Source organism: Ursus arctos, unplaced genomic scaffold (genome assembly GCF_023065955.2).
Source record: "Ursus arctos isolate Adak ecotype North America unplaced genomic scaffold, UrsArc2.0 scaffold_6, whole genome shotgun sequence".
In the NCBI taxonomy this organism is placed as follows: domain Eukaryota; kingdom Metazoa; phylum Chordata; class Mammalia; order Carnivora; family Ursidae; genus Ursus; species Ursus arctos.
The window spans coordinates 15,777,364-15,799,311 of NW_026623078.1; the positions used below are offsets into that span (position 1 = coordinate 15,777,364).

The 21,948-nt window shown below is 43.0% G+C and overlaps 1 protein-coding gene across 1 annotated transcript; it reads right to left on the minus strand.

Annotated features, from left to right (window-relative positions):
* Window positions 1-162: 162 nt before the first annotated feature.
* SDR16C5 (short chain dehydrogenase/reductase family 16C member 5) lies at window positions 163-19,418 on the minus strand. The gene is made up of 7 exons (XM_026516452.4): window positions 18,769-19,418; window positions 14,048-14,394; window positions 9,404-9,535; window positions 6,998-7,097; window positions 5,181-5,325; window positions 4,210-4,335; window positions 163-1,820 (listed from the first exon to the last, which is right to left on the minus strand). Exons 2-7 carry the CDS (start codon window positions 14,378-14,380, stop codon window positions 1,727-1,729), a joined length of 930 nt encoding a protein of 309 aa, XP_026372237.1. The 5' UTR covers window positions 14,381-14,394; window positions 18,769-19,418; the 3' UTR covers window positions 163-1,726.
* Window positions 19,419-21,948: the final 2,530 nt, after the last annotated feature.

The window sequence follows — 21,948 nt, forward strand, 5'->3', positions numbered from 1 at the left end:
GAGTAGGATGTCACTCTTATGAAGTAAAATGCCTTTTATTCTTCCTCATACACCAAATACCTTTATTATTCTTCGAGTAATGGTGTGATATTCTTGTTTAGTGAAATAAGGTGTGTAAAGGGCGTAGCTTCGTGCCAGGCACAATAAAACCTCGGCTATTGCTTTTTTTTTAATAGTATTTTTTTATTATATTATGTTAGTCACCATACAGTACATCCCTGGTTTTTGATGTAAAGTTCAATGATTCATTAGTTGCGTATAACAGCCAGTGCACCATGCAATACGTGCCCTCCTTACTACCCATCACCAGCCTATCCCATTCCCCCACCCCCCTCCCCTCTGAGACCCCCAGTTTGTTTCTCAGAGTCCATAGTCTGTCATGCTTCATGCATCAGCTATTGCTTTTATCATTATAAAACAAGTTGTTTGTTTGTTTTTTTTCCCTCTTTTTTGGAGGCTTTCTGCATGGAAAGGAAATACAGGGACAGAGTTGTCAGAATCATTCAGGCAGCTCAAGATAAATCAGTCCACAGTGGATTCCAGATTCCACATTCCCTGAGACCATTGCCTTCCTAAGAGCATCTTACCCCCAAGATATTCACGACTTGTTTCTTTTGACTCTCACAGAGTCTTCTGAGGTACTTCTCATCCTTTCCTGCTTCCCACACAAAAGAAGGTAAGAGACAAAGGCTGCTGTTTTTCTCACAAGGCAGATGCCCCTCCCATCCTGGGAAGGAGTTCCAGGGATATGGTAATTAACATATTTTTCTTAATCTTCCTTTTATAGTTAATCTCCAAATCATGAAAGCAGTTGGCCAGTTCATTAAACTGTAAGAATACAATAGATCTGAAATGAAGGCAGCACAGATGAATGCCAATGCATAGAAATTCTGTGGAAAAATACAACACGAATCCCAACCTGAAATATTAAATTAAACATCTGAAATTAACCGCATGAATATGTTTTCCGGTCCAATAAGCAGCAGTTCATCTAACTCAGTAGAATGTCATTTTCCAAGTAAGAAGCAACAATTTTTTGATCTCTTCTAGGAAAAAAAAATATCCTCCTATATAGAATTTGGTCTAAAATCACTGCCTACTAAATTCATTCAGGGAATGTGCAGGACACAGTGGCCCCCGATGTACCCTGAGCAGGACTGGTATTTAGTCTGTGAGTGCCCATGGCATGTAGAATGGAGCATTTGTATGGCTGGCTTTTGAAAGAAGGACATGGGATGCTGGTGTGTCTTACATCAGGTGGCCCAGTTTCAAAAAGGCCAAGGCTGAGAGCAAGGTGATAGGGAACCCTGAGCTCTGTGTCATCTGTATAGAAGGCATTCAAGCAAAATATGCATCCATCCTCTTCACCTCCCACTGTGCCCTGATGCAGGTTCAGGCAAAGCCCCGTGTTCCATTTGGGCCATGTCCCCAATGACCAAAGTGAAGGTCAGTTCATGAGAGACAGGATTCTTTTTCTTACACATGGCTGCACACAGAAATGACAAAAACGGGCTATATTTTTTTAATTAAAAAAAAAAAAAAACAACCAAAAAGCAGATAGGAACATTATTTTCAAAGGCAGTGTTTGAAAATACTAGTCCAGAGAGCAGAAAAAGAATGATACGTGTAGTTTCCAGATACATTGTTGGACAAAAATGCTTTTCTTCATTGAAATCAGGATTATGGAATGTTGGGTATCAGATGCTCTCAGCCATTGAGTTGGTCTTTAGTTTTTCTTGTTCTTGCCAACAAAGCCATCCATTACATTAAAGATGCCCATATAGCCAGCCAGCAGCATTGACACCTTGACAGGCAAGATACTAAAGAGAACACAAGAGAGGTTTTCTTGGTGAGTATCATGAAAGCACCTTTACCAACTCAGCCGAAATGCAGCCTCACTGACTCGTTGCAGATGGAAGTCATTGGCATACACACACATTAGTGTGCATGCTTCAGGGTCACGGGGCTTGTCCGCTATGTGGGAGGACACTGGCCTGGACTCTTTTTATCTCTTCTTGCTTTATTTACCTTTACTCCACTCACTTATCAACTCAGTTTCCAAAGGTTCACTGCACTATGCAATGATTGATGGGAAGCAGTGAAGTCTTGTGGAGTTGGATGAGACTGGCTTGAATCCTAGCTTTGTTGCTCACAATGCCATCCCAGGTCCATTACTTAGCCCTTGAGCCTGTTTCTTCCAGTATCAAATGAAGTCTTCAACCCCTCTTTCTGGGACTCCTGTGGGGATTAGATAGTTCCCCAGACCTTTGGCAAGACCCAATTAGGACTGCTCATCTTCTCTATCCCTGCTCACCCTTCCCAACAGAGCACAGACTGTGTCAATCCTGTCATTGACATTGCAGAGGAAGGAGAGGCACAGTAAACCTAAGACTTGTCCTCAGGGTTGGGTAAAGGAAAGGACACTGAGCTCACTGCCCAGCTGTGGGCTCCCCAGGATGTCATATGTTACCTTTTGCCATGACCCCTCCCCTGAACAACACACTGAACATTGGCACTCAATTTGCCTCCCATTCTGGGATTTCTCTTTCTTGCTTTATGTTTCTTCCTAGCTCTTATGATTACCCAGGATGCCTTTTCTTTTACTTAATTTTTTTGTCTGTTTGTTCCCTACCACCCATAAGAAGAAAATTTCCATGAGGGCAGGGACTCTTGTGTCTTTCCTTCTTTGCTGTAACCCCAGATCCCAGGACGATCAGCAATCTGTGGTGCACTTTAGGCACTCTCTGATGCTTACTAATGAATATTTGAGGGAATGTGTGATGTCATTCCCTTTACCGAACTTCTTCATGTTTCCAAATGCTTCTCAGGAACTATGTAGATCTGTCGGGGTCCAGAACTAATATCTTATAAAAGTAAATATAACCTCTATGATCATTCAAAAACATTAGAAATATTAAGCCCTATGTTCTTTACAGTGGGCATTACTATACCACATACTTCCATTGATTAGTCAACAGATAGCCACTGTCCTGTGAACACCCACGCTGTCCTATAAATTTCGTGATGTTCACTAATCTATAAGCTCTAATGAGCATTGACTTCTAAGTCATAAACAAGAAAACTGGCTGGGAGAATAAAGGGCATTTTCAGAGTCACAGACTTAGTAAACAGCAGGATCATAACCCCAGATTTCAAAGTGCTTGTCAGAGATCCTTTGCCCTGCCTCACACAGCCTGTCGGCCATATCACTCCCGTGCTAGATGAAGCCTGGTCAGTGAAAGGACATAAGAATGATTTCGGTGCGTTGCACAAAGTAGATACAATTAACTGAAAAGGGCATTTCCTTACCCAAGAAGGACAGTGGCTGCCAGCCATACTATCTATGTTCAAATAACTGAAGAACTGTTGTCGAGAAGAATGGAATTGGTCATGGTGCTAGAGGGCAAAGTTAGAGCCAGCGAACGTTAAAACGAGACAGATTTCAACACCACGGAGGGAAGTGGTTCAATAATGGAATGTGCTTCCTTGCAAAGCAGAAACCCTTGGGGAAGGGGGTGTGGTATAATTAGATGACCTGTTACAGTCCAGAAAACGAATGGAGATAGTGGGAATCTGCAACTGCTCAGTGATTTGGCATCACCATTCCTAGAACTGGGTCCCATGTTCACAGACTGCAGCTGATGGTCTCAGCACTAAAATCCAATGGGGAGCAGAGAGGGTAAGCAAAGATGCTCTACGGTGCTTTCAAGAGGTGGTTGGTTATCTTTCCAGTCCTGCGCCCCCAACTTTTTTAACCCTCTTATACTTCAAATTCATCCCCTATTGCCAGTTTTACCCATACCACAACTTTCTGAAATGTCTCGCTTACTCTCTGCCCTTGACTCTGGGGATCTGTACTTGAGCAAGCGTGGACACAATATCTGTTCCAATGTGATTATTCTAGGATGCCCACAAGAAAGACCATCTGTCCTAAAAAAAATCACTTCAATCTGTCCACAGATCATTCAGCAAATCCACTTCTCTCTGACAATAATGCAATACTAAGGTCGCTGGAGGGATCCAATTCCATCTTCCAGAGTCACGGGAAGCCCTGCAACTATGCAAATTTGAGATCGTGTCAGCAAACAGGCACAAGGAAGGGATCAAAGTGCATTCATTTAACAGATATTTTTAAAGTGACTCCTCCTGGTAGGAGAATAAGTTGTGGACTGGCTCATTAGAGAAGTAACAGGAAGCTGATATTGTTACCTTTTCAATAACATCACGAAGTATATAAACCTTGGCACATTTAAGTATACTTTCTCTTGCAGGATGGCATCTACTGTCTTGTCAGCTACATATTCTGGTTCCAGAATCGGTAACAGAAAAGGACAGCTAAGGAGTAAAAACAAAAAAACAAAAAAACCTCAAGTTAATAAATTACTAAAATAAATCTTACTAATTAGGGATAAAAAAAGGCTGTGAGACATTATCACTTATTTGCCTCTTTCCCTTCCAGGCTTGATCTATTTCTATATTTACTCCTTTATTATCAACATGCTAGTAACAACTTTAATTTGAAATGGCAAATGATGATTCTAATTAATACACCGATGTTACAATATATGCATCTATGTGAAACCATATTAAACAACTTCCTGTCATCTCTGCAAGAAGCAGAATTGGGCATTTGTGCCCATTCCCACCCCCTAAGTGATTTTCAGTCCTGCCCTGGAGTCAGTCAGGGAGGGGGAAGAATGGAGTTTGGTGGCCAGGAGTGCTGGGGAGATGGCTAGCAGATCTGGCTATGCTGTTGTATGAGTTGTTTACAGCCTTGATAAGCCATCCCTGTTAAACTCAATATCTTTTTTTTTAAAGATTTTATTTATTTATTTGACAGAGATAGAGACAGCCAGTGGGAGAGGGAACACAAGCAGGGGGAATGGGAGAGGAAGAAGCAGGCTCATAGCAGAAGAGCCTGATGTGGGGCTCGATCCCATAACGCCGGGATCACGCCCTCAGCCGAAGGCAGACACTTAACCGCTGTGCCACCCAGGCGCCCCTAAACTCAATATCTTAAACACAAACACATTTGAAGAAAGAAACAATTCTGAAATCACTTATAAATCGGGCTGAATCCTAAGAAATACCTTTTTAAACAACGTTAATGAATAGAACAAAATGAAACAGGTGGTCATTTTTAAAAATGTAGTTTCTTTGAAATCAAAGGACATACTTACGCAGTAGAACAACCTTCAAACATTCCAGTTTTTATAAAAAATGGGCACACAATAGTGGTTTTGATCCCATGTAGTTTCTGGACTAGTGTTTCTACAAATACAGATTCAGCAAATCCAAAGGCCGCAAATTTACTTGCACAGTAATCTGAAAAAGGCAAACAACGCTAATGTATATCCTTGAGTTTTTAAATGGCATTACATCAAGGTTTCCTCATAACACAAATACACACAGAGAATGGGACAATGATTTCAGGGTTCTTATTTTGTATGACCTTGGTCTGTGCCCATAGAGGAATCGAGGAATGAGTAGGGAGGAACACCATCACCTAAAGGTCAGTTGACAAAGACCAAGTGCCCTCTGGGAGTTGCAGGGCTTCAGGGAGTCCCCTGTGGGTCACACTTCTAGGCTTTACTTCCACCCTGACGAGCGGTCAGACACTGTGCGAGCTGTTACACAAGGCATGGCACGTGCATGCAGTCCCCGTCCCTAAGAGTTTTAAGACCATCAGGGCAGGGAGACACACAAAAGAAGTAAAATAATAAGGGAGGTAGGAACCAAGCAAGCAAGATCACTATGGGTCATGAAACTCAGATCAAATTTTCTTCCCCTTGCTGGAGAAAAACAGACTTGCGAATGTCAACCTCTACCTCTTACCTGTCTTAAAAATGCAGGGGGTTGTAGGAAGTGGCATCCATGTCAGTTTTAAGCTCTCTGTCTACAATCACACTCACTCCAAGTGATTTCTTCTTGGAGAAGAAATGGCATTTAGGTGAACTCTGACTCTCCTTTTCCTCATGAAAGAGGCAAATGAGCCATCCTTGCTCTGGGGAGAAGCAGCCACAACCACTGGTAAGAGTCAGGTCCCTAGATTGTGGTGGATGAGTAGAGGAAGGGAAGGGGAGAGGGGAGTCCTGAGCAGCTTCTAGGATCCCCTGAGTCATGGGGTATGAATACAGCTCACTGAGCCCCACATCTCTGAAATTCAAATGAGTAGAAACAGCTCAGGACTCAGGCAATCTGCATTCTATATAGCACGCCCACTGATTCTGATGCAGGGGAGCCAAGATCCACACCATAGGAATTACAAAAGTCTTAGACATGTTGCTAAGGTGAACAGGGTATGGGAGAATCTTGTATCTAAGGATGCACAGGAACTGCAAATAGACCTGCAGTTCAGAGACCCGCAAAGTCACAATAAAACCCAGCGAATTCTAAGGATGGAGGAAGGAGAGTCCCACTTATGGGGAGATGTGTGTAGATGGGTAACATTTGGGGTGACTGGTGGTTCTGCAAACCCTATTCCCATAAGTGAGATGAACCATGCTAAGATCACTGCTGGGCATCTTGAGCTGCAAGTCTTCAACCAGTGGGAAAGCAGAGAGGTTAATTTTAGATTTCTTGGGCTGGAGAAACTTTCTCTAAACCTCTAGCAGAAGGAGACCACTTAATGGAAATTTCAAAAGGCAGAGTACTCCTCCTTACCATCCTGATAACAGTGCCAGGGGTCTCCCAGATGGTGACTATGCTAATCACTTGGATAAGAAGAATTTATCAGTAAGCTCTCTCTCTTCCTCTTTTTTTAAGCCCAGGAGATTGCACTAACCTAATGATTCCAAAGTGCATAGTTCAGCTGCATGTAAGCAAATCTGATAGGCAGTTTTGCTGAACCATGTTCTCAACCACTTACCGTATTGAATATGTCTCTTAATTTATAACCCTTTATCATTGGCACATCAAATCAATGGTGATTGTTCAGAGCTAAGTAAGATAAAGTTATAAAACTTTTTGCAACTGCTTAATATTACATTTCTCTTACCTGCCAGTTTATTTACTCCAATTAATCCAGCTGCACTTGAAATGCAAACCAAATGTCCACGCTCGTTAGCGATCATAGCAGGTAGAAAGGATTTATAAGTCTAAGAAGAGCAAGGAAGAACTGTTAACATTTTACACTTTTCTCAGATGTTTATGTGATCGTTGTGATGAAAAGTGTCTTTTAAGCTCATAAAAATACCTGAAGGCACTGGGGTATAAAAATGTAAACATCTGGCAAGTAAGCCTCTTTGTTCAACCTGGTAAATCAGTATTTTCCTGCTAGCAGTTCCAATATTATTAAAAATAATTTATTTAGACTTATATTTTGCTCATATGTGACTTTGAAAAACAATATTCAGACAATAATTTAAGTGGTATCAGAGAATCTTAACTGTGGTAGGCAAAATCCACAAACCAGTAAGAGTACTCTTGGAGATATGATTATTTAGATTTATATTGCCTTTATTCCCCCCATGGATCAAATTTGGATTTCAAATATTTTTGAACATTGTTCACAGGACATGCCACTATTGGCTTCAGTTTAAAAATATCACTTTGCTTTGAAATTCATCTCTACTTCTTTGAATAATGGTTTTTAATTTCAAGCCATATGAGTAGAGAGTATATGTTAGAAAGAAAGGCTGTGTGCTGTGTCTCAGTAGTGTTGAGCACCTTCACCTTTGATGTGGGACCTGGAAAAAGAAGGTAAAGGAGAGAGAAATGAGCTTCGATAGAAGATATGTTCTACAACACAGGAATAATTCATTAAACAGGAATACTTGTAAATTTATATGAATTCATATTTCATGTTTATTTTCAAATTTGAATCATATGAATAAATATGAGAAAAGGGATCTCTTATCAAAGTCAAACAAGGCCGTTGCATGCATCACAATGAATTTCTGAGAGAAACTAACAGTCAGAGAAAGGTGGAAAATCAAAACGAGCCAGCAGCACAGCATAATAAAAAGCTCCCTGAGTTCTGATGGTCAAAGGTGAGTCTCTTTACTTCTCCCTGGGGACACATCCCTTGGGAGCACGGTCACCAGGAGTCCTCCGACCCACTAGCAATTAAGTGCCTATTCCATGCAGGGGCTTAAAGAACATATGCGGACTTGCCCAGAAAGACTGTCCAGAGTGAGAATGATGGGGGCCAGGGACATACCAGCATTCTGGGGACAACTAGAGGAAGAGAGAGAGAAAGGGGAGACCCAGGAGGAAAAAGAACACAGCAGAAGGGGAGATTATTAAAATGAGATGATGGTTTTATCTTCATTCTGGCTGAAGAATCTAACTTCATTCTAATGAAGGGGAGCGATATTTGGGACAAGACAACATAAATCACTTGCAGTAGCTCCTGAAGGGAATCTCCCCATCTTACTCCTGGAAACAATACAGAACACCAACAAAACCACCAGTGCCAGGACACTTTGGTGAAACTAGGGGACAGAAACCAACAAAGTCCAAATAACATTTGAAGGCTCCCATATGAGAGTTGGGCGGGGAGTCTGGGTGGGGAGGTGTAAAGAGGATGGAGGGGAGCTCAGAAGTCTCCAGCAAATACTCCCTCCCAGCAGAGAGCCGCCCAGGGCAGCAGAAGCAGAGAGAGGCAAGGGAGGGCAAGTGCATGGGTGGGGAGGCGAGGCAAGACTGGTTTCGGCAAAAGCTAGGAAAACCCAACTTCTGCAAGGGGCGCATCAAGTTGGAGGTCAGGGCTGTGCCAGTTAATGTCCATGGCACCTGTCCTGTGCCCTTTAATGTCACCCAGGCTACTGGTAGAGACTCTTTTTTCCCTGGTTAGATACTGAGTGAGATGACCGTATGTCTTCATTTGCCCAGAATAGACCTGATTAATGCTTGTTTATGAATAATGCCCTCCTCACTTTCTTTCTTTCTTTCTTTCTTTCTTTCTTTCTTTCTTTCTTTCTTTCTTTCTTTCTTTCTTTCCTTCTTTCTTTTCTTTTCTTTTCTTTTTTTCTTTTCTTTTCTTTCCCCTTATCCACTTTCAAGAGTTCCAGCTTAGGCAAATTGTAAGGTCACCCTGGTCAGGTATACGTGCTGTCATTTCTGTGTAGTCTTGAGCAAATCTTTTAACTCCTCTGATCCCTTATTTCACTGAGCTGTTTCAAGGATTATACAGGAGGTGCCTAGAATAGCACCCAACATAGGTCAGCAATCAATAAATGACAGTAAAACCATGGGACAGTTGTGTCTTTGCAGGATTCCTGAGCAGAGGCTCAGGCAGGTACATAAGTTGGATCAGGGGGGACATCTGGATAGCCCTGGACGCTAAAATTGAGAAGTCCCTGCTTTACTTAGAGGTGAATAAAATTGTAGGAGAACAAGAGGAAGGTACTTCTAAATTCAGAGCAACTTTAGGTTTATTATGAGAAGAAAAAATAATTACCCACAGATGTGCTTTGAAATTCACATCTAAAGCCTTTTCCATCAGGTCATCTGGGCAATCGAGGAAACTTTTGCCTGTCACAATTCCGGCATTGTTGATTAGGATGGAGACATCGCCAACTTCTTTTTTAACCTGAATTGAATAACAAGAGCAACACTGCCAATGGAGCGATTCTTTACATAATCTAAGTTTAAATTTCTCATAGTTTAAATGCTGCTTATCCTAGTTAACTCAGACAGAACTTACGTGCTCTGCGAACAAAATATGCTTTATTTCCTTTGCTGAGTTTACAGTGCGTCAGAGATCCACATCTGATGCTTTTCTTCTCATTTTGTCCCCCTGTTAGAGCAGTCGGAACTATTCTTATACTCCATGGCTAGTCACTTTGTTTCAGGCTCTGTGTAAGTAGTAGTTTATTTCAATCATTGCAATAGGACATAAGGCATTATAGCTGTGTCATATAAATCAAGACCCAGCACACACCGAGATGGGGTGGAGTAGGAAGACACAGAAGAAGCACAAAACTCCTAAACAGGTTTTACGCACATGGCACAGCTCAGAACCTGTCTGTCCTGCTTGTACGAACTAGCTGGTTTTCTTCTCCCTACCACAGGCTTCTAGGTATTAAGATATGTGAAGGGAGGATCAGAGTAAAGCCCCATTCGCTGCTGAAACACTGGCCAGAGTGTCCTCCATAACTTGTATTTAAGAAATAAAATCTGGGTGGGACCTTAGAGCCTTTCACTTATAGTAAATCTTCAGCTTGTAATCTTGGCTCTTATGGCAGAAATGAGTGCAGGATTTTGCAGGATCGGCGAAAGGAGATGGTGGGGTCCCTTTGCTCCTTCCTGTGTTTGGAATTTCCTTACTGTAATTTGTATCTTTCAGCAGGGGCTCTGTCCCCAGATCAGAGAACCTCTGGTTGCAGCTGCCCTGTGCTGAACAAGGAGCTCACGGCAGTTACATCTCTCACTCTGTGTGTGTGTGTGCGTGTGTGTGTGTGTGTGTGTGTGTGTCCCCTACATGGATGGCACATTCTGGTACAGAGCAGGATGTCTTCCCGAAGCCAGGTGGGAGCTACCACCTCATCCACTGCTGTGGAAGCAATGGGGCTGACGTGTTAGGGATTTATAAGCCAACTAGAGCAGTAATCTAGGGAAAATTTAGGATGAAATAGAGACCAAGGAAACCTCACATTTTGTGGTAGCATTTTCAGATAAAAGCACTGGAAACAAATCTGACTTAAAGTTTTATTTGGAGAATGACTAAAATATTTAGTCAAATTCAAGCTGAATAGTTCCAACTGCTCTAACTGTTAAGGCTAGAAACAACTAGCCCTACCTGAGGCAAAACCAGGTACAGGCTTCCAGTTACGGGATGAAGAAATCACGGGAATAAAAGGCACAGCATGAGGAACATAGCCAGGGGTAGTGCTGTAATTGTGTTGCATGGTTACAGAGGGGAGCTACACCTGTGATGAGTGTAGCCTAGCACACAGAGCTGTTGAATCACCACGATGTACACCTGAAGCTAATAGAACATTGTGTGTCAACTATACTCAAATAAAAAAAAAAAAGAAAAGAAAAGCTGGACAGGGCTGTGGACTGGAAGACAGTAGGACAGTAGCATCAGAGGCTAATGTCCTTGCTCAGAGTCAGGGATGGCAAAGCCAGAAGTTATATCTCAGAGACATAAACAGGTGTATGTATCCACTGCCGCCTCTCACCTTAATAAAGCATGTTATCATATACTTGACAAAATAAACATCAGACTTTAATTTCAAAATGGCACCTGGTTTCATTATTTGTGGCTTGTTTCTTTGCCATATATGGATATTGTATCTTTATATATCATACCTTAAATGTACTGGGCTAAGCATTTTTGATAAGATTTTTCATGTGAATAATCTTCCCTCCTATTGATTTATCTGTTTTGTATAGAGGCTTATCTTTTCCTTTTTTTTTTTTTTTAAAGGATTATCTTGCTCCAAAGTCTGCTTTTGCCCTTTAAATTAAGGTTGAAAGACATCATGAGTATTCAGCCTCTGCCACAATAGGGAAAAAAAGGGATCAGGTTTAACTGTACGCGACTTATATATTTAACTATTACTGACCAATGATAACACAATAAAATGTTCATGAGATGGGAGTGAGCTTGTTTGTATTGTGTTGTTTTGTAAGAGACACAGGGTAGCATCTAAGGGAAAATGCAACAGACTAGTTTTTAAGTAGTTTTCTTTTTTTGCATTCATTATTCTCCTCCTTATAAGAATGTGGCAATAGTGTGTTCAACCCTGGATGACAGGTCTAGTGAGACACTCGCACAAGCTGGGACTACCTGCTCAGGGATTTCTTTACAAACATCCAACCTATAAGAAAAGCCAGAAGACCATGCAAGTCAGTGTCAAACTTTAAACTGTCCAAGATGCCTGACTTGAACTTCCCAATGACTACTCATTAGTGGTGGTGGGCAATAAAGAAAGGTCTGCTTCTACTAATGACCACTGGTTTAAAAGACAAATTGATCCTGAAATTTGATCTTGAACATCAGGAAACAGAAATAATAAACCTCAAGGAATTCTCCTAGATGTCACAAATAGGCTTTTTTCCCCCCTGCTGTTGAACCAACACAGTCAATTGGAGGGATGCCAAGTAAAATTGATTCTGATTTGGCCTGTCTAAGGGATCAGTCATTAAATGTAGTCAGGACAGTTCTACATGCCATGGCATAGCCCTACTCTGGTCATGTGTTTATTGCTTAAAATAATCGCTTATCTAGGATGCCAAGTAGCAAGGCTAGACTTTCTGAACTTAGTGCCAAACTATGATCTAGGGACATGAGCTTTCCAAGTTCTTGGGGTCTGTGGAGATGACACACCATCATACCACTCTGAAAACTTTCGCCTTGATCACTGTTTTCTGGAATACTTTGAAAAAATTCTCTGGTACCTTCCCTCTCTCCAGAAGAAGTTTATGAGTGGAGAGTAGTTTGCTTCCCCTGAATTCCAAAGAACAAATAATCAATTTTTTCAAGACCCATAAATAAGAAAAGCTAAATAATAAGCTGTTAAATATGTACTGTTTGACCATTTCTGAGCTAAACATGTTGGTCAGAACTAAGCCACAGATATGGAGAAGAGGTTATTATTTATAATATATTATTTATAATATATTTTTTATAATTTATAATATATTATATATATTATATATATAATTTATAATATATTATATATTATATATAATATATAATATATAATATATATATAATTTACAATATATTATTTATAATATATTATTTATAAGAAGAGGTTATTATTTATAAAGTGCCTCATATTAGCTTGCTTAATGTTGGATAGTCTTCAGCATTTGAATATGAACCAATTATTGCTTAACAGTGGCTAGAGAAGTTGTTTGCAGTCAGCATGAAGGAATATGCCAGTTGATCAGCGCTTTAAGTGCACAGAGATTCATCTGTGAGGTTGGCCGTAGCAGAGACACACTTACACATTGAGGAAGGTGCTAGGTTGTCAGGTTGGGGTCTCCAGATTGTACCGGGCTGCCTGTGACTGGAGATGGTAGTCACAGATGTATAGAATTTAAAGAGAAATTTCAACAGAAGCTACACACTCACCTGCCAATGACCTGCCAACCTTACCACTAGGAAGCAAGGTGGGAAGCAGCAAGGGGATTCGAGGTGGGGCCTAGAAGCTGTGCGAGAACTTTCCAATGGGGTTGGGCTGCTCTTTGCAGGTCTGTCTGGTTCCTTCCTTCTCAGTAAATTGGGGAATTCTGGGGGCCGCCAAAAAAGTGGCCCAGAAGTGATGTGCAGAGTACTCATGGCGATGGGGGGATAGAGAAAAGCTTTATGAGGGAAAAAGAGGTAGCAAACAAGTATATGCCTCGATGAACCAAAAAAACTCTTACCCTGCATACTGGGGTTTTGATTTCCCGAAAGCCTTCTTTAAACGCGCAACTGTATCATCACCAAAGGAGCAACTGTGATTAAGCATCTTTAGGATGAATGAAATATTCTGATTTTCTTATGATTAAGAGAAATACACATTCAAATGAAAGGCACTGTGGAATGGTAGAAATAGCTGGATTTCAGCTCAGACTGGATACAGGTTCAAGCCCAGGCTTAGTCGTGTGTTAGCTCTGGGACCCCTGAGCAGATTATTCAATATCTCTATGTCTCCTTTCTCCTCCAAGAAGGGGGCCACCCTCTACCTCCTATAAATTAACGGGGGCCGGCACTGTCGATACTGCCTGGTCGGGGCGCTGAGTGTGTACTATGGAGTCTACAGACTCAAGGCTGAGCTGGATCTTTCCTACCTAGGAGCTGTTTCTTAGGGGAGCTACTTACCTCCTTAAGTCTTGGTTTCCTTATTTGTGAAATGGAGATAGTCATGGACCTCACTTTATAGGATTAGGATATAATAGAGATGGGGTGCTTCGTGAGGTGTATGGTATACAGTGACAACTCAAAAATCCTAATTCCCAGTCCCCAATACTTTCTAAATTAAAGGGATGTGGGAGTAGGCAAATCTGCACTGAGCAAAGCAAAGAGACCGAGAAACGGATGCCCAAGAGTGTATCCGCATACAGTGTTTACTACCCGCAGAGAACAGGTGGACGCAAGATCTACCTGTTCGGCCACTCTGTATATGTCTTCCCTTTGGCTGCAGTCGCAAGTGTAGGCATAGACCCTTGTGGCTCCAACTTCCCGCGCCATCCTGCACGTGTCCTCGTTCCCCTCCTTGTTGATATCCCAGAGAACCAGCACAGAGCCAAGGCGGGCAAATCTGACGGCCAAGAGCCTTCCCAGTCCACTCCCGGCGCCAGTGATGAGCACAATTTCACCAGCAACATTCTTCCGTGGTTTGGGGATGATGGTGAACATCATAGCCTCCAGAAAAGCAATACCTGATTTTCCTAAGAAAACAATCAATTCCTTGGCTGACTTCAGTTTGGAAGCCATGTTGTGGCTGAGACCTATAAAGGAAGGAGACCCACATTAAGACTCCATGACCATTCCCTCTGCATCTGTGGGCTACGTGGAGCTCATGTTTTCTGAGATGGTAGCAGAAACTGGGATGTGTTATTTGAGCTTTTCTCCTGGTAGCAGATTCTGAACTTAGACCCAGAGACTGTGTCTTGGCCAGCTTTCATTCAAAGAACCAAGCTGGGCCCACACCTGAGTGTTGTACAGGAGAGAAATGTTCCCTAACCAGGAACTGTAACCACACCAACATTTAACCCGAAAGAGAAGTTAATTATTTCTCACATTTAACCTTTCTTCATAATAATCCCAAGTCTCCTTGACTGCTTTTATGCTCAAAGTCATAATTATATTATAATGTTTATGTGGTAACTGCTACCTCTCTGGTTTTACTTTTGTCTCCTTTTGGGTTTGTGGGTTGTTGTTGTTGTTGCTATTTTTTAAAAGATTTATTTATTTGTGAGAGAGACAGAGAGACGAGTGTGGGCAGGGGCAGATAGGGAGGGAGAAGGAGAGAAGCAGATTCCCTGCTGAGAATGGAGCCCTACGCAGGGATTGATCTCATGACCCTGAGATCATGACCTGAGCTGAAACTAAGAGTCAGGTACTTAACCAACTGGCCACCCACGTGCCCCTGGATTTGTGTATTTTAATTTGCACAGTCATCCTTTTATTTTGTGTCATCATTTAAAATCTGACATTCAATGGATAAGGAAGATGTAGGGTACACACACACCCCACACACAGAGGAATATTACGCAGCCTTGAAAAAAAGAGATCATGCCATTTGCAACAACATGGATGGACCTAGAGAATATAATGCAAAGTAAAATGAGTCAAACTGAGAAAAACAAATACCATATGATTTCACTCATACATGGAGTCTAAAAAAAAAGAATAAATAAACAAACAAACAAAAAGTAGAATCAGACCTATAAATACAGGGAACAAACTAGTGGTTGCCAGAGGGGAGAGGGGTAGGAGGATGGGGGAAATGGCTAGAATGAGTAAGCCATGGGAATAAAAGGCACAGTACAGGGAGTATAGTCAATGATACTGTAATAGTGTTGTGTGGTGGTTGTAGCTACACTTGTGTGCATGGCATAACGTATAGACTTGTTAAATCATTATGCTGTACACCTAAAACTAATGTAACATTGTGTGTCAACTATACTCAAGTAAAAAACTTAAAAAAAGTGGGGTTCAAGAAAAAAATGTAAAATCTTATTTGTAGAACGTATTTGAAAAGGAGTAATTGATGTTCTAAACCTTTTCCAACAGATTCACTGTGACCATGGGATACCCCTTCCCCAGACTCTGAGACCTGCATCCCACGTCACTGACTGCAAGATTACGGCCTTGGGACTGTAGAATATAGGTGAGAGACAGACTGGATTGCTGTCCTGCCCTGCCCCTGCCTACCTGTGAAATCTGGGGAGGCTACTTAGCCACTCTGGGCCTCTGTCTCCACATATCTACTGGTCCTGTGGCACAGAGTGATTTTGCAGATGAAACGAGAATGAATGTTATGTGCAGGACTGCAATGCTAGCTCCCAGTAAGTGCTTTATGAATGTTATTTCTCAGATTTGGAGTACTGCTCATGGAGAAATTACCCAATAGGTTTGCTGAATGAATAAAAGGCCTCCCCTTGACAAACTCATACAGGGCTATAGCTTACATCCTGTTATCGGTTACTCACACTTTAGTGAGAATGAGTTTCTAAGATGCTTTACTAAAAAGTAGCTGAGAAAGGGAAGGTCTTACTTCCTACAGGATGCGAAGACATGTTTAGCAGGGGCATCCTATGCTGGGGGGTGGGAGGCTTCCCTGAATGGGCTGTCCAATTGAGAGGCACAGATGAGGGCAGGAGATGAGGGCAGGAGATGTCCCTCATTAAAGACCAGCAGTGTCACTTACTTTGCAGTTTGGCTGAGGACAGACTAGTGACTATTCATGACAATGGGTGGATAGATTCATCAACAGAAGGGCTTGGAGCCTGGCCAGACCCTTGGGAAATTGTTGTGACCTAAATTGTTGTTTCTTGGCTCATTGGAGTGATGGGACTGAAGATCAGAAAGAGTATGCATGTAGTTTACCCAAGGTCCTCGTGCTAGTTAGTGCAGGGCCGGCTGAGTTCATTTATTATATTTACTGAGCCCTGATGCTGTGCAGGTCTGATGCTGGGCATTGGGGCTGAGGTGTTAGGCAGCCTCCTGCTATCACTGCCTTCATGAGCCAAGGCCCTAGTTGAAGAAACAGGCATTGAGCCAATAAATACATCATGACAAGCTGTTGTATTAGAAAGAAAATTACAGGATGTTATAGACAGTATATGGGAGATGTGATTTAGATTGGGTGCTGGAGAAGAAGCAACGGGAAAGATTTGCTGGAAGGTAACATTTGAGCCAGTAGCCAAATGATGAATGGCTAGAGGTAGAGAGATCTGGGAGTAACTTGACCAACAGAGGGATGGAAGAGTTTGAGGCTTGAGGTTGTTTTGGTCTGTGTGTCTAACATTGTCCGTCCAGAGAATTAGAATGCTGGTGGTAGGGGGCATGGATGTTTTGGTCAAAGGGAGTTTTTGTGGTGGAGCCCTGGGTTTCACCATGCTTTGGATGAAATGGCCCTCAAACTCTTTGCCATCTTTGCTTGGATTTATTTTCACATAGTAGATTTGGATGATTGATCTGGATGATGTGATGAATGAATAAAAGGCCACCCCTTTTATAAAAGGGCTTCTCAGGCTCTGCAGAATTTGGAAGGAAGGTGCCCTGAAGGGCAAACGGTGATTTTCAGACTCTCATTTTAAGCTCAGTCTTGGGGTATGTGTCTTCAGACCTGCAATGATGAGGGTCAGACTTCCTACATTAATGGGGCACCCTGGGCACCCTCCCCAGGCAGCAGCCTGGGCGCTGCCAACATTCCTTCCACGAGAAGACCCACACCAGCTCATCCATGCCCCCTTTCAGACATATCGCTGGTCCATATCAGAAGGACAGAGGTCTATTTCTCTCCTTAGTGGGTTCCAGCACCATGTGGGTGGCTAGAAATCTCACCACTGACCTGGGGGAAGGTTCTTAATGCCAGAGGGCCCAGACTTCAGCACCCCACTGTCTCAGTGTTGGCACGATGTTAGACCTAGAACAAGGTCTTACACTTATTGCTGTCTCGGTGGATGCTTACTAGGTTCTTCAGAGCTTGACATCCTGAGGTTTCCCTCATTTGGGGTTTAGGGTGTCTGTTGGGTATCGGCACAGGTAGTGAGGTGTAGAGATTAAAGTTTGGGTTGGAATTCTGGATCTGCCACTAGCTTTTCTGCAACTTTGGTTAAAACTGTTTTACCTTTTGTGCCTCAGTTTTCCTCTTCTAAATAAGGGGATTCCGCAGTATGCACCAGTGGGGGAGTTGTGGAAGTTTAAAGACTTAATACAGGTAATACCGTCCCTATGATCCCTGATGAAATTTCTGAGCAAATTGCGGGGGGCGGGGGGGAATTGCCCTGCACACAGCTCCTCCCTCCAGGATGTGTAGGGTGGGGGTGGGAGTGGGGCAAGAGGAGTTGGGCTGGATTTCAGTACGTGCCAGGTTACACATCATCTCCACTTCCACTCCTAATGCCCACAATGTGGAGGCCTTCCTAGAACAATGCCAGGCCCATAACAACAGCAAAATGACTGCATTAGCTAGAGTTATGATTGGTGTTCCTGCTAGTATATGAATTCTGATCTCTGCCCATAGCAACGAAAGATGGTGATAGTAAGTATACTTACAAACAAAAGTAAAGGTAAGGTTCCGTTTTAGTGTAAAGACTCTGTCTTAGGAAGTTACAGAGCATATTAAATTTAATAGGGTTATACACTTTCTTGGTGTTCCAATCCCACAGCCTGACTACTTAGTTCAAAAGCTGAACTAACTTGGGGCACCTGGCTGGCTCAGTAGGGAGAGCAGCAATTCTGGATCTGAGTCGTGAGTTCAAGCCCCACGTTGGGCATAGAGCTTACTTTGGGGGGGGGGGGGGAAGCTGAGCTAACTAACGTGATGCAGTAAACAGGTGTCTTCCGCTTCCCAAGCCAGGACGCAGCAAGTTGCCCTGGTAAGAGGTGCCTGATGAATTGGGGGCGGTAAGGGAGGGAGAGGGAGACGCGCCGGGCAGCGCTCTCGCCGGCTCACCCCCAGTGGTCGGACCAGGGCTCCCGGCCCGCGCCCTCTCTCGGACACCCTGCCCCCCTTGCTACCCCGCCACAGCTTTACTACCGGCAGGCGGGTGGGCTGGCGGGGCGCCGAGCCAGGGGCGCTTCGGAGCGGGCCACTGCCACCTCCTCGCCGAGCTCTTGCCCGGCCCCGGGTCCGGACCTCGGAAACTCACCCAGGACACGCAGTCCTCGCTGTCGACCGAGAAGCAGTGGTCTGTCACGGGCACCACGTCGCTGACTCGCGGCTGGGCGAGATTCAGGAATTTAACTTCGAGCCTGCCCGAGCCCAAGTTCAAGGTGGGAAGGCTCCGCCTGTGCAGTGGGTGGAGCCGCCTCGGGGCCCCGCCTGGGCCCGCGCCTGCTTGTTTTTCTTTCTTTCTTTCTTTCTTTCTTTCTTTCTTTCTTTCTTTCTTTCTTTCTTTCTTTCTTTCTTTCTTTCTTTCTTTCTTTCTTTCTTCTTTCTTTCTTTCTTTCTTTCTTTCTTTCTTTCTTTCTTTCTTTCTTTCTTTCTTTCCTTCCTTTCTTTCTTTCTTGTTCTCTCTTCCTCCCTCCCTTCTCTCTTTCTCTCTTTTCTCTCTCTCTCTCTCTCTTCCTTTCTCTCTTTTTCCTTCTCTTCCCTCCCCTCCCTTCTCCTTTCCCTTTTCCCTTTTCCCTTTTCCCTTTTCCCTTTCCCTTTCCCTTTCCCTTTCCCTTTCCCTTTCCCTTTCCCTTTCCCTTCCCTTCCCTGAGTCCTTGGATGGGGGATGGGGAGTACGCAGGGAGCCAGGTCAGTTCTCTGCAGCTTGCAGAGCAGGGCACAGATGCAGAGCTCCTCAGCAGAATCAGGTCCTGCAGATGGGGGCAGAGTCAACAGCTTCCCTGGCCCTGTGGCTGTAAGGAGTGTGGGTGTGCGAGAGCCGCTTGGGAGGCGGGTGGGGTGCTTGGCAGGAGTGGGTGCAGCACTGGAAGGAGGCCAAGAAGTAGGAGAGGCCGAAGTTTGTTCTAAGGAGATGAAGTTGAGAAAGAGTCAACAATATACTCTTGTCCAACCAGTGTTCATTGAACACCTCTGTGTACAAAGATCTAGAAGATATAGCAATATTATATCTGTCAAGAAAAAAAAATGTTCAGTTAACATAAGCTAATCCTCTAATATAGAATAAATCACTGCTGAAATGCTTATCATATAGAGTGGAGTTTGTTGGGTGGCATAAAAAGCTGGAATATCAATAAATTATGTAGTGTTGAAGGAAAACCGGGAACTCAGAACAAGACTGTGTTTGGAAGTGACTCAGGGTTGTGTCAGACAGACGCAGGTGGTAAAGGCTCAAAGGAGAGCAGGTAGCCAATTGGTGTGTGAGGAACTGCCCATTTGTTCTTTATTTGGCTATGAGAAGGAGCAGCTGGTTGTAAAAGCCTGGGAAGGTGGGTGGAGGTAAGAGCCTTGAAGGTCATTTCGGCGCATTACAGATGTTCTGTAGGCTGCGGTGAGTTGTGCAAAGTGCATAGTTGTACCGTCCAAAGGTGAATGGGGCGGGTGAATGTGTCCTATGGGCCTGTGCTGTGCAGGTCTCAGTGTTTGGCTCTGGGGAGCTGCAGAGCTTTGGGGAGCGAGGGGGAGACTCATTCATGAACTGCATGTGTATGGATGTTAGTGTCAAAAGTTCAGAAATAATAGACAGAAGACCAATGAATCACCGAACTAGTAATTAGTAAAAGTTTATGGCGCACACACCAGAAAGTTTGCAGACTGGAGGCACTCAAACCAAAACGTGGAATGAGTCTCGTCTTAAAGCAGCTTATTCAGTGAGACAGAAGTGACTGTTCTTTACTGTGATTGGTTATCATATTAGAATTTTCTTCAATGACAGGAAATTAGTCAGTGGTTACCGCATATCAACCTTGGGAGGCAGTTGAAGTTTTGTCAGAGGTATAAGCAAGAAGCAACCAAGGTCAAGTTAGTGTTATAAAATAAGCTAAATTAAATTTTGCTCTTATGACTCAACTGGCTTTGTCTGCTCAGGGAATTTTCAAGGCTGGTCCCTGTGGGTTTTTTTAATTTTCACAATAGACATGCACCTCTTGTGCCTGGGGTGCATAGAATAGGGGCCCCTAGCCAGTCTGCATGAGGAGAGGTAGCTGGAAGGGCCTTCCAGGCTTCGGAGGCAGAATGGGCCAAGACAGCGAGATGAGCAACACCTAGGCGCGCTAGTGGATTCTGGCACAGACGGGTCAGTCCTGGGCTCCAACTCACATGGCCTGCCTGCAAGAGGTCCCATGCACGGCCAGTGGAAAGCACCCTCCTGTGAACTCTTCATGTTTTCTCTGAGCGAAATTCTGAGCTGTCACTCTTCTTTCTGATGAGAAAGTCGGAGTAGACCTCAGAAAAGAAATCTCAAGTGTTACTAGAAATCCCATTAAAACAAAATATGAATGTAAAGCAGTGGTAATTTCATTAATGATGTCATTAAGGGAAATAAAAGCCTTTGTGTTTGGAGAAGACCACAATTTGACTTGAAGTAGGGGAAACTTAGTGGATTGACCATAATCTTGAAAGATAAGAAAGTATTTTTTTTTTGAAGATTTTATTTATTTGTTTGTTTATTTATTTATTTATTTATTTATATGAGAGAGTGAGAACACGCACAAGCAAAGAGGGAGAAACAGACTCCCTGTTGAGCAGGGACCCTGACTTGGAACTTGATCCCAGGACCCCAGGATCATGACCTGAACCGAAGGCAGAAGCTTAACTGACTGAACCACCCAGGCGCCCCAAGAAATTATTTTTTCAAGGTCCTTTGTGACAAAGGCTAGAAAAAGACCATGTAATGATTGAAGATGTAGACTAGGCTAATAAACACAGGAAAACATGCTCTAACTTCATTCTTAGAGACATGGGGAGTAAAGTGTTTCTTGCCTTCCAAAGTGACAAATATTATTTTTAAAAAAAGCGTATCTTCATAAGGGGGTGGTGTAATTTAAACATTGCTGGCGAGCAAGTATGTATCAAGAGGTAGAAAAATTTTATACCCTCTCACCCACTTCCACCAATGGGACTTCATCTTTACAAAGTAATCAGGTCTTATTTGTTGACTCCAGGAAGGGAAACTGGTCAATGGGAGTCATGGGTTAGAAGGGAGACTTTTGACTGTATTGAATCATGTATTACTCTTTCCAGAAATAAGTAGGTTAATAAAAAACAAATTGATCATTACTTTCTAACAATATGCACAGATGGAGTGCTCTACAACCATTTTTTAAATAAAATCATGTTTTTTAAGGGTATAGGAAAATACTCCTTACATAATGTTAGTTTAAAAAGCATAGTATAAGACTGGGGCGCCTGGGTGGCTCAGTTGGTTAAGTGTCAGCCT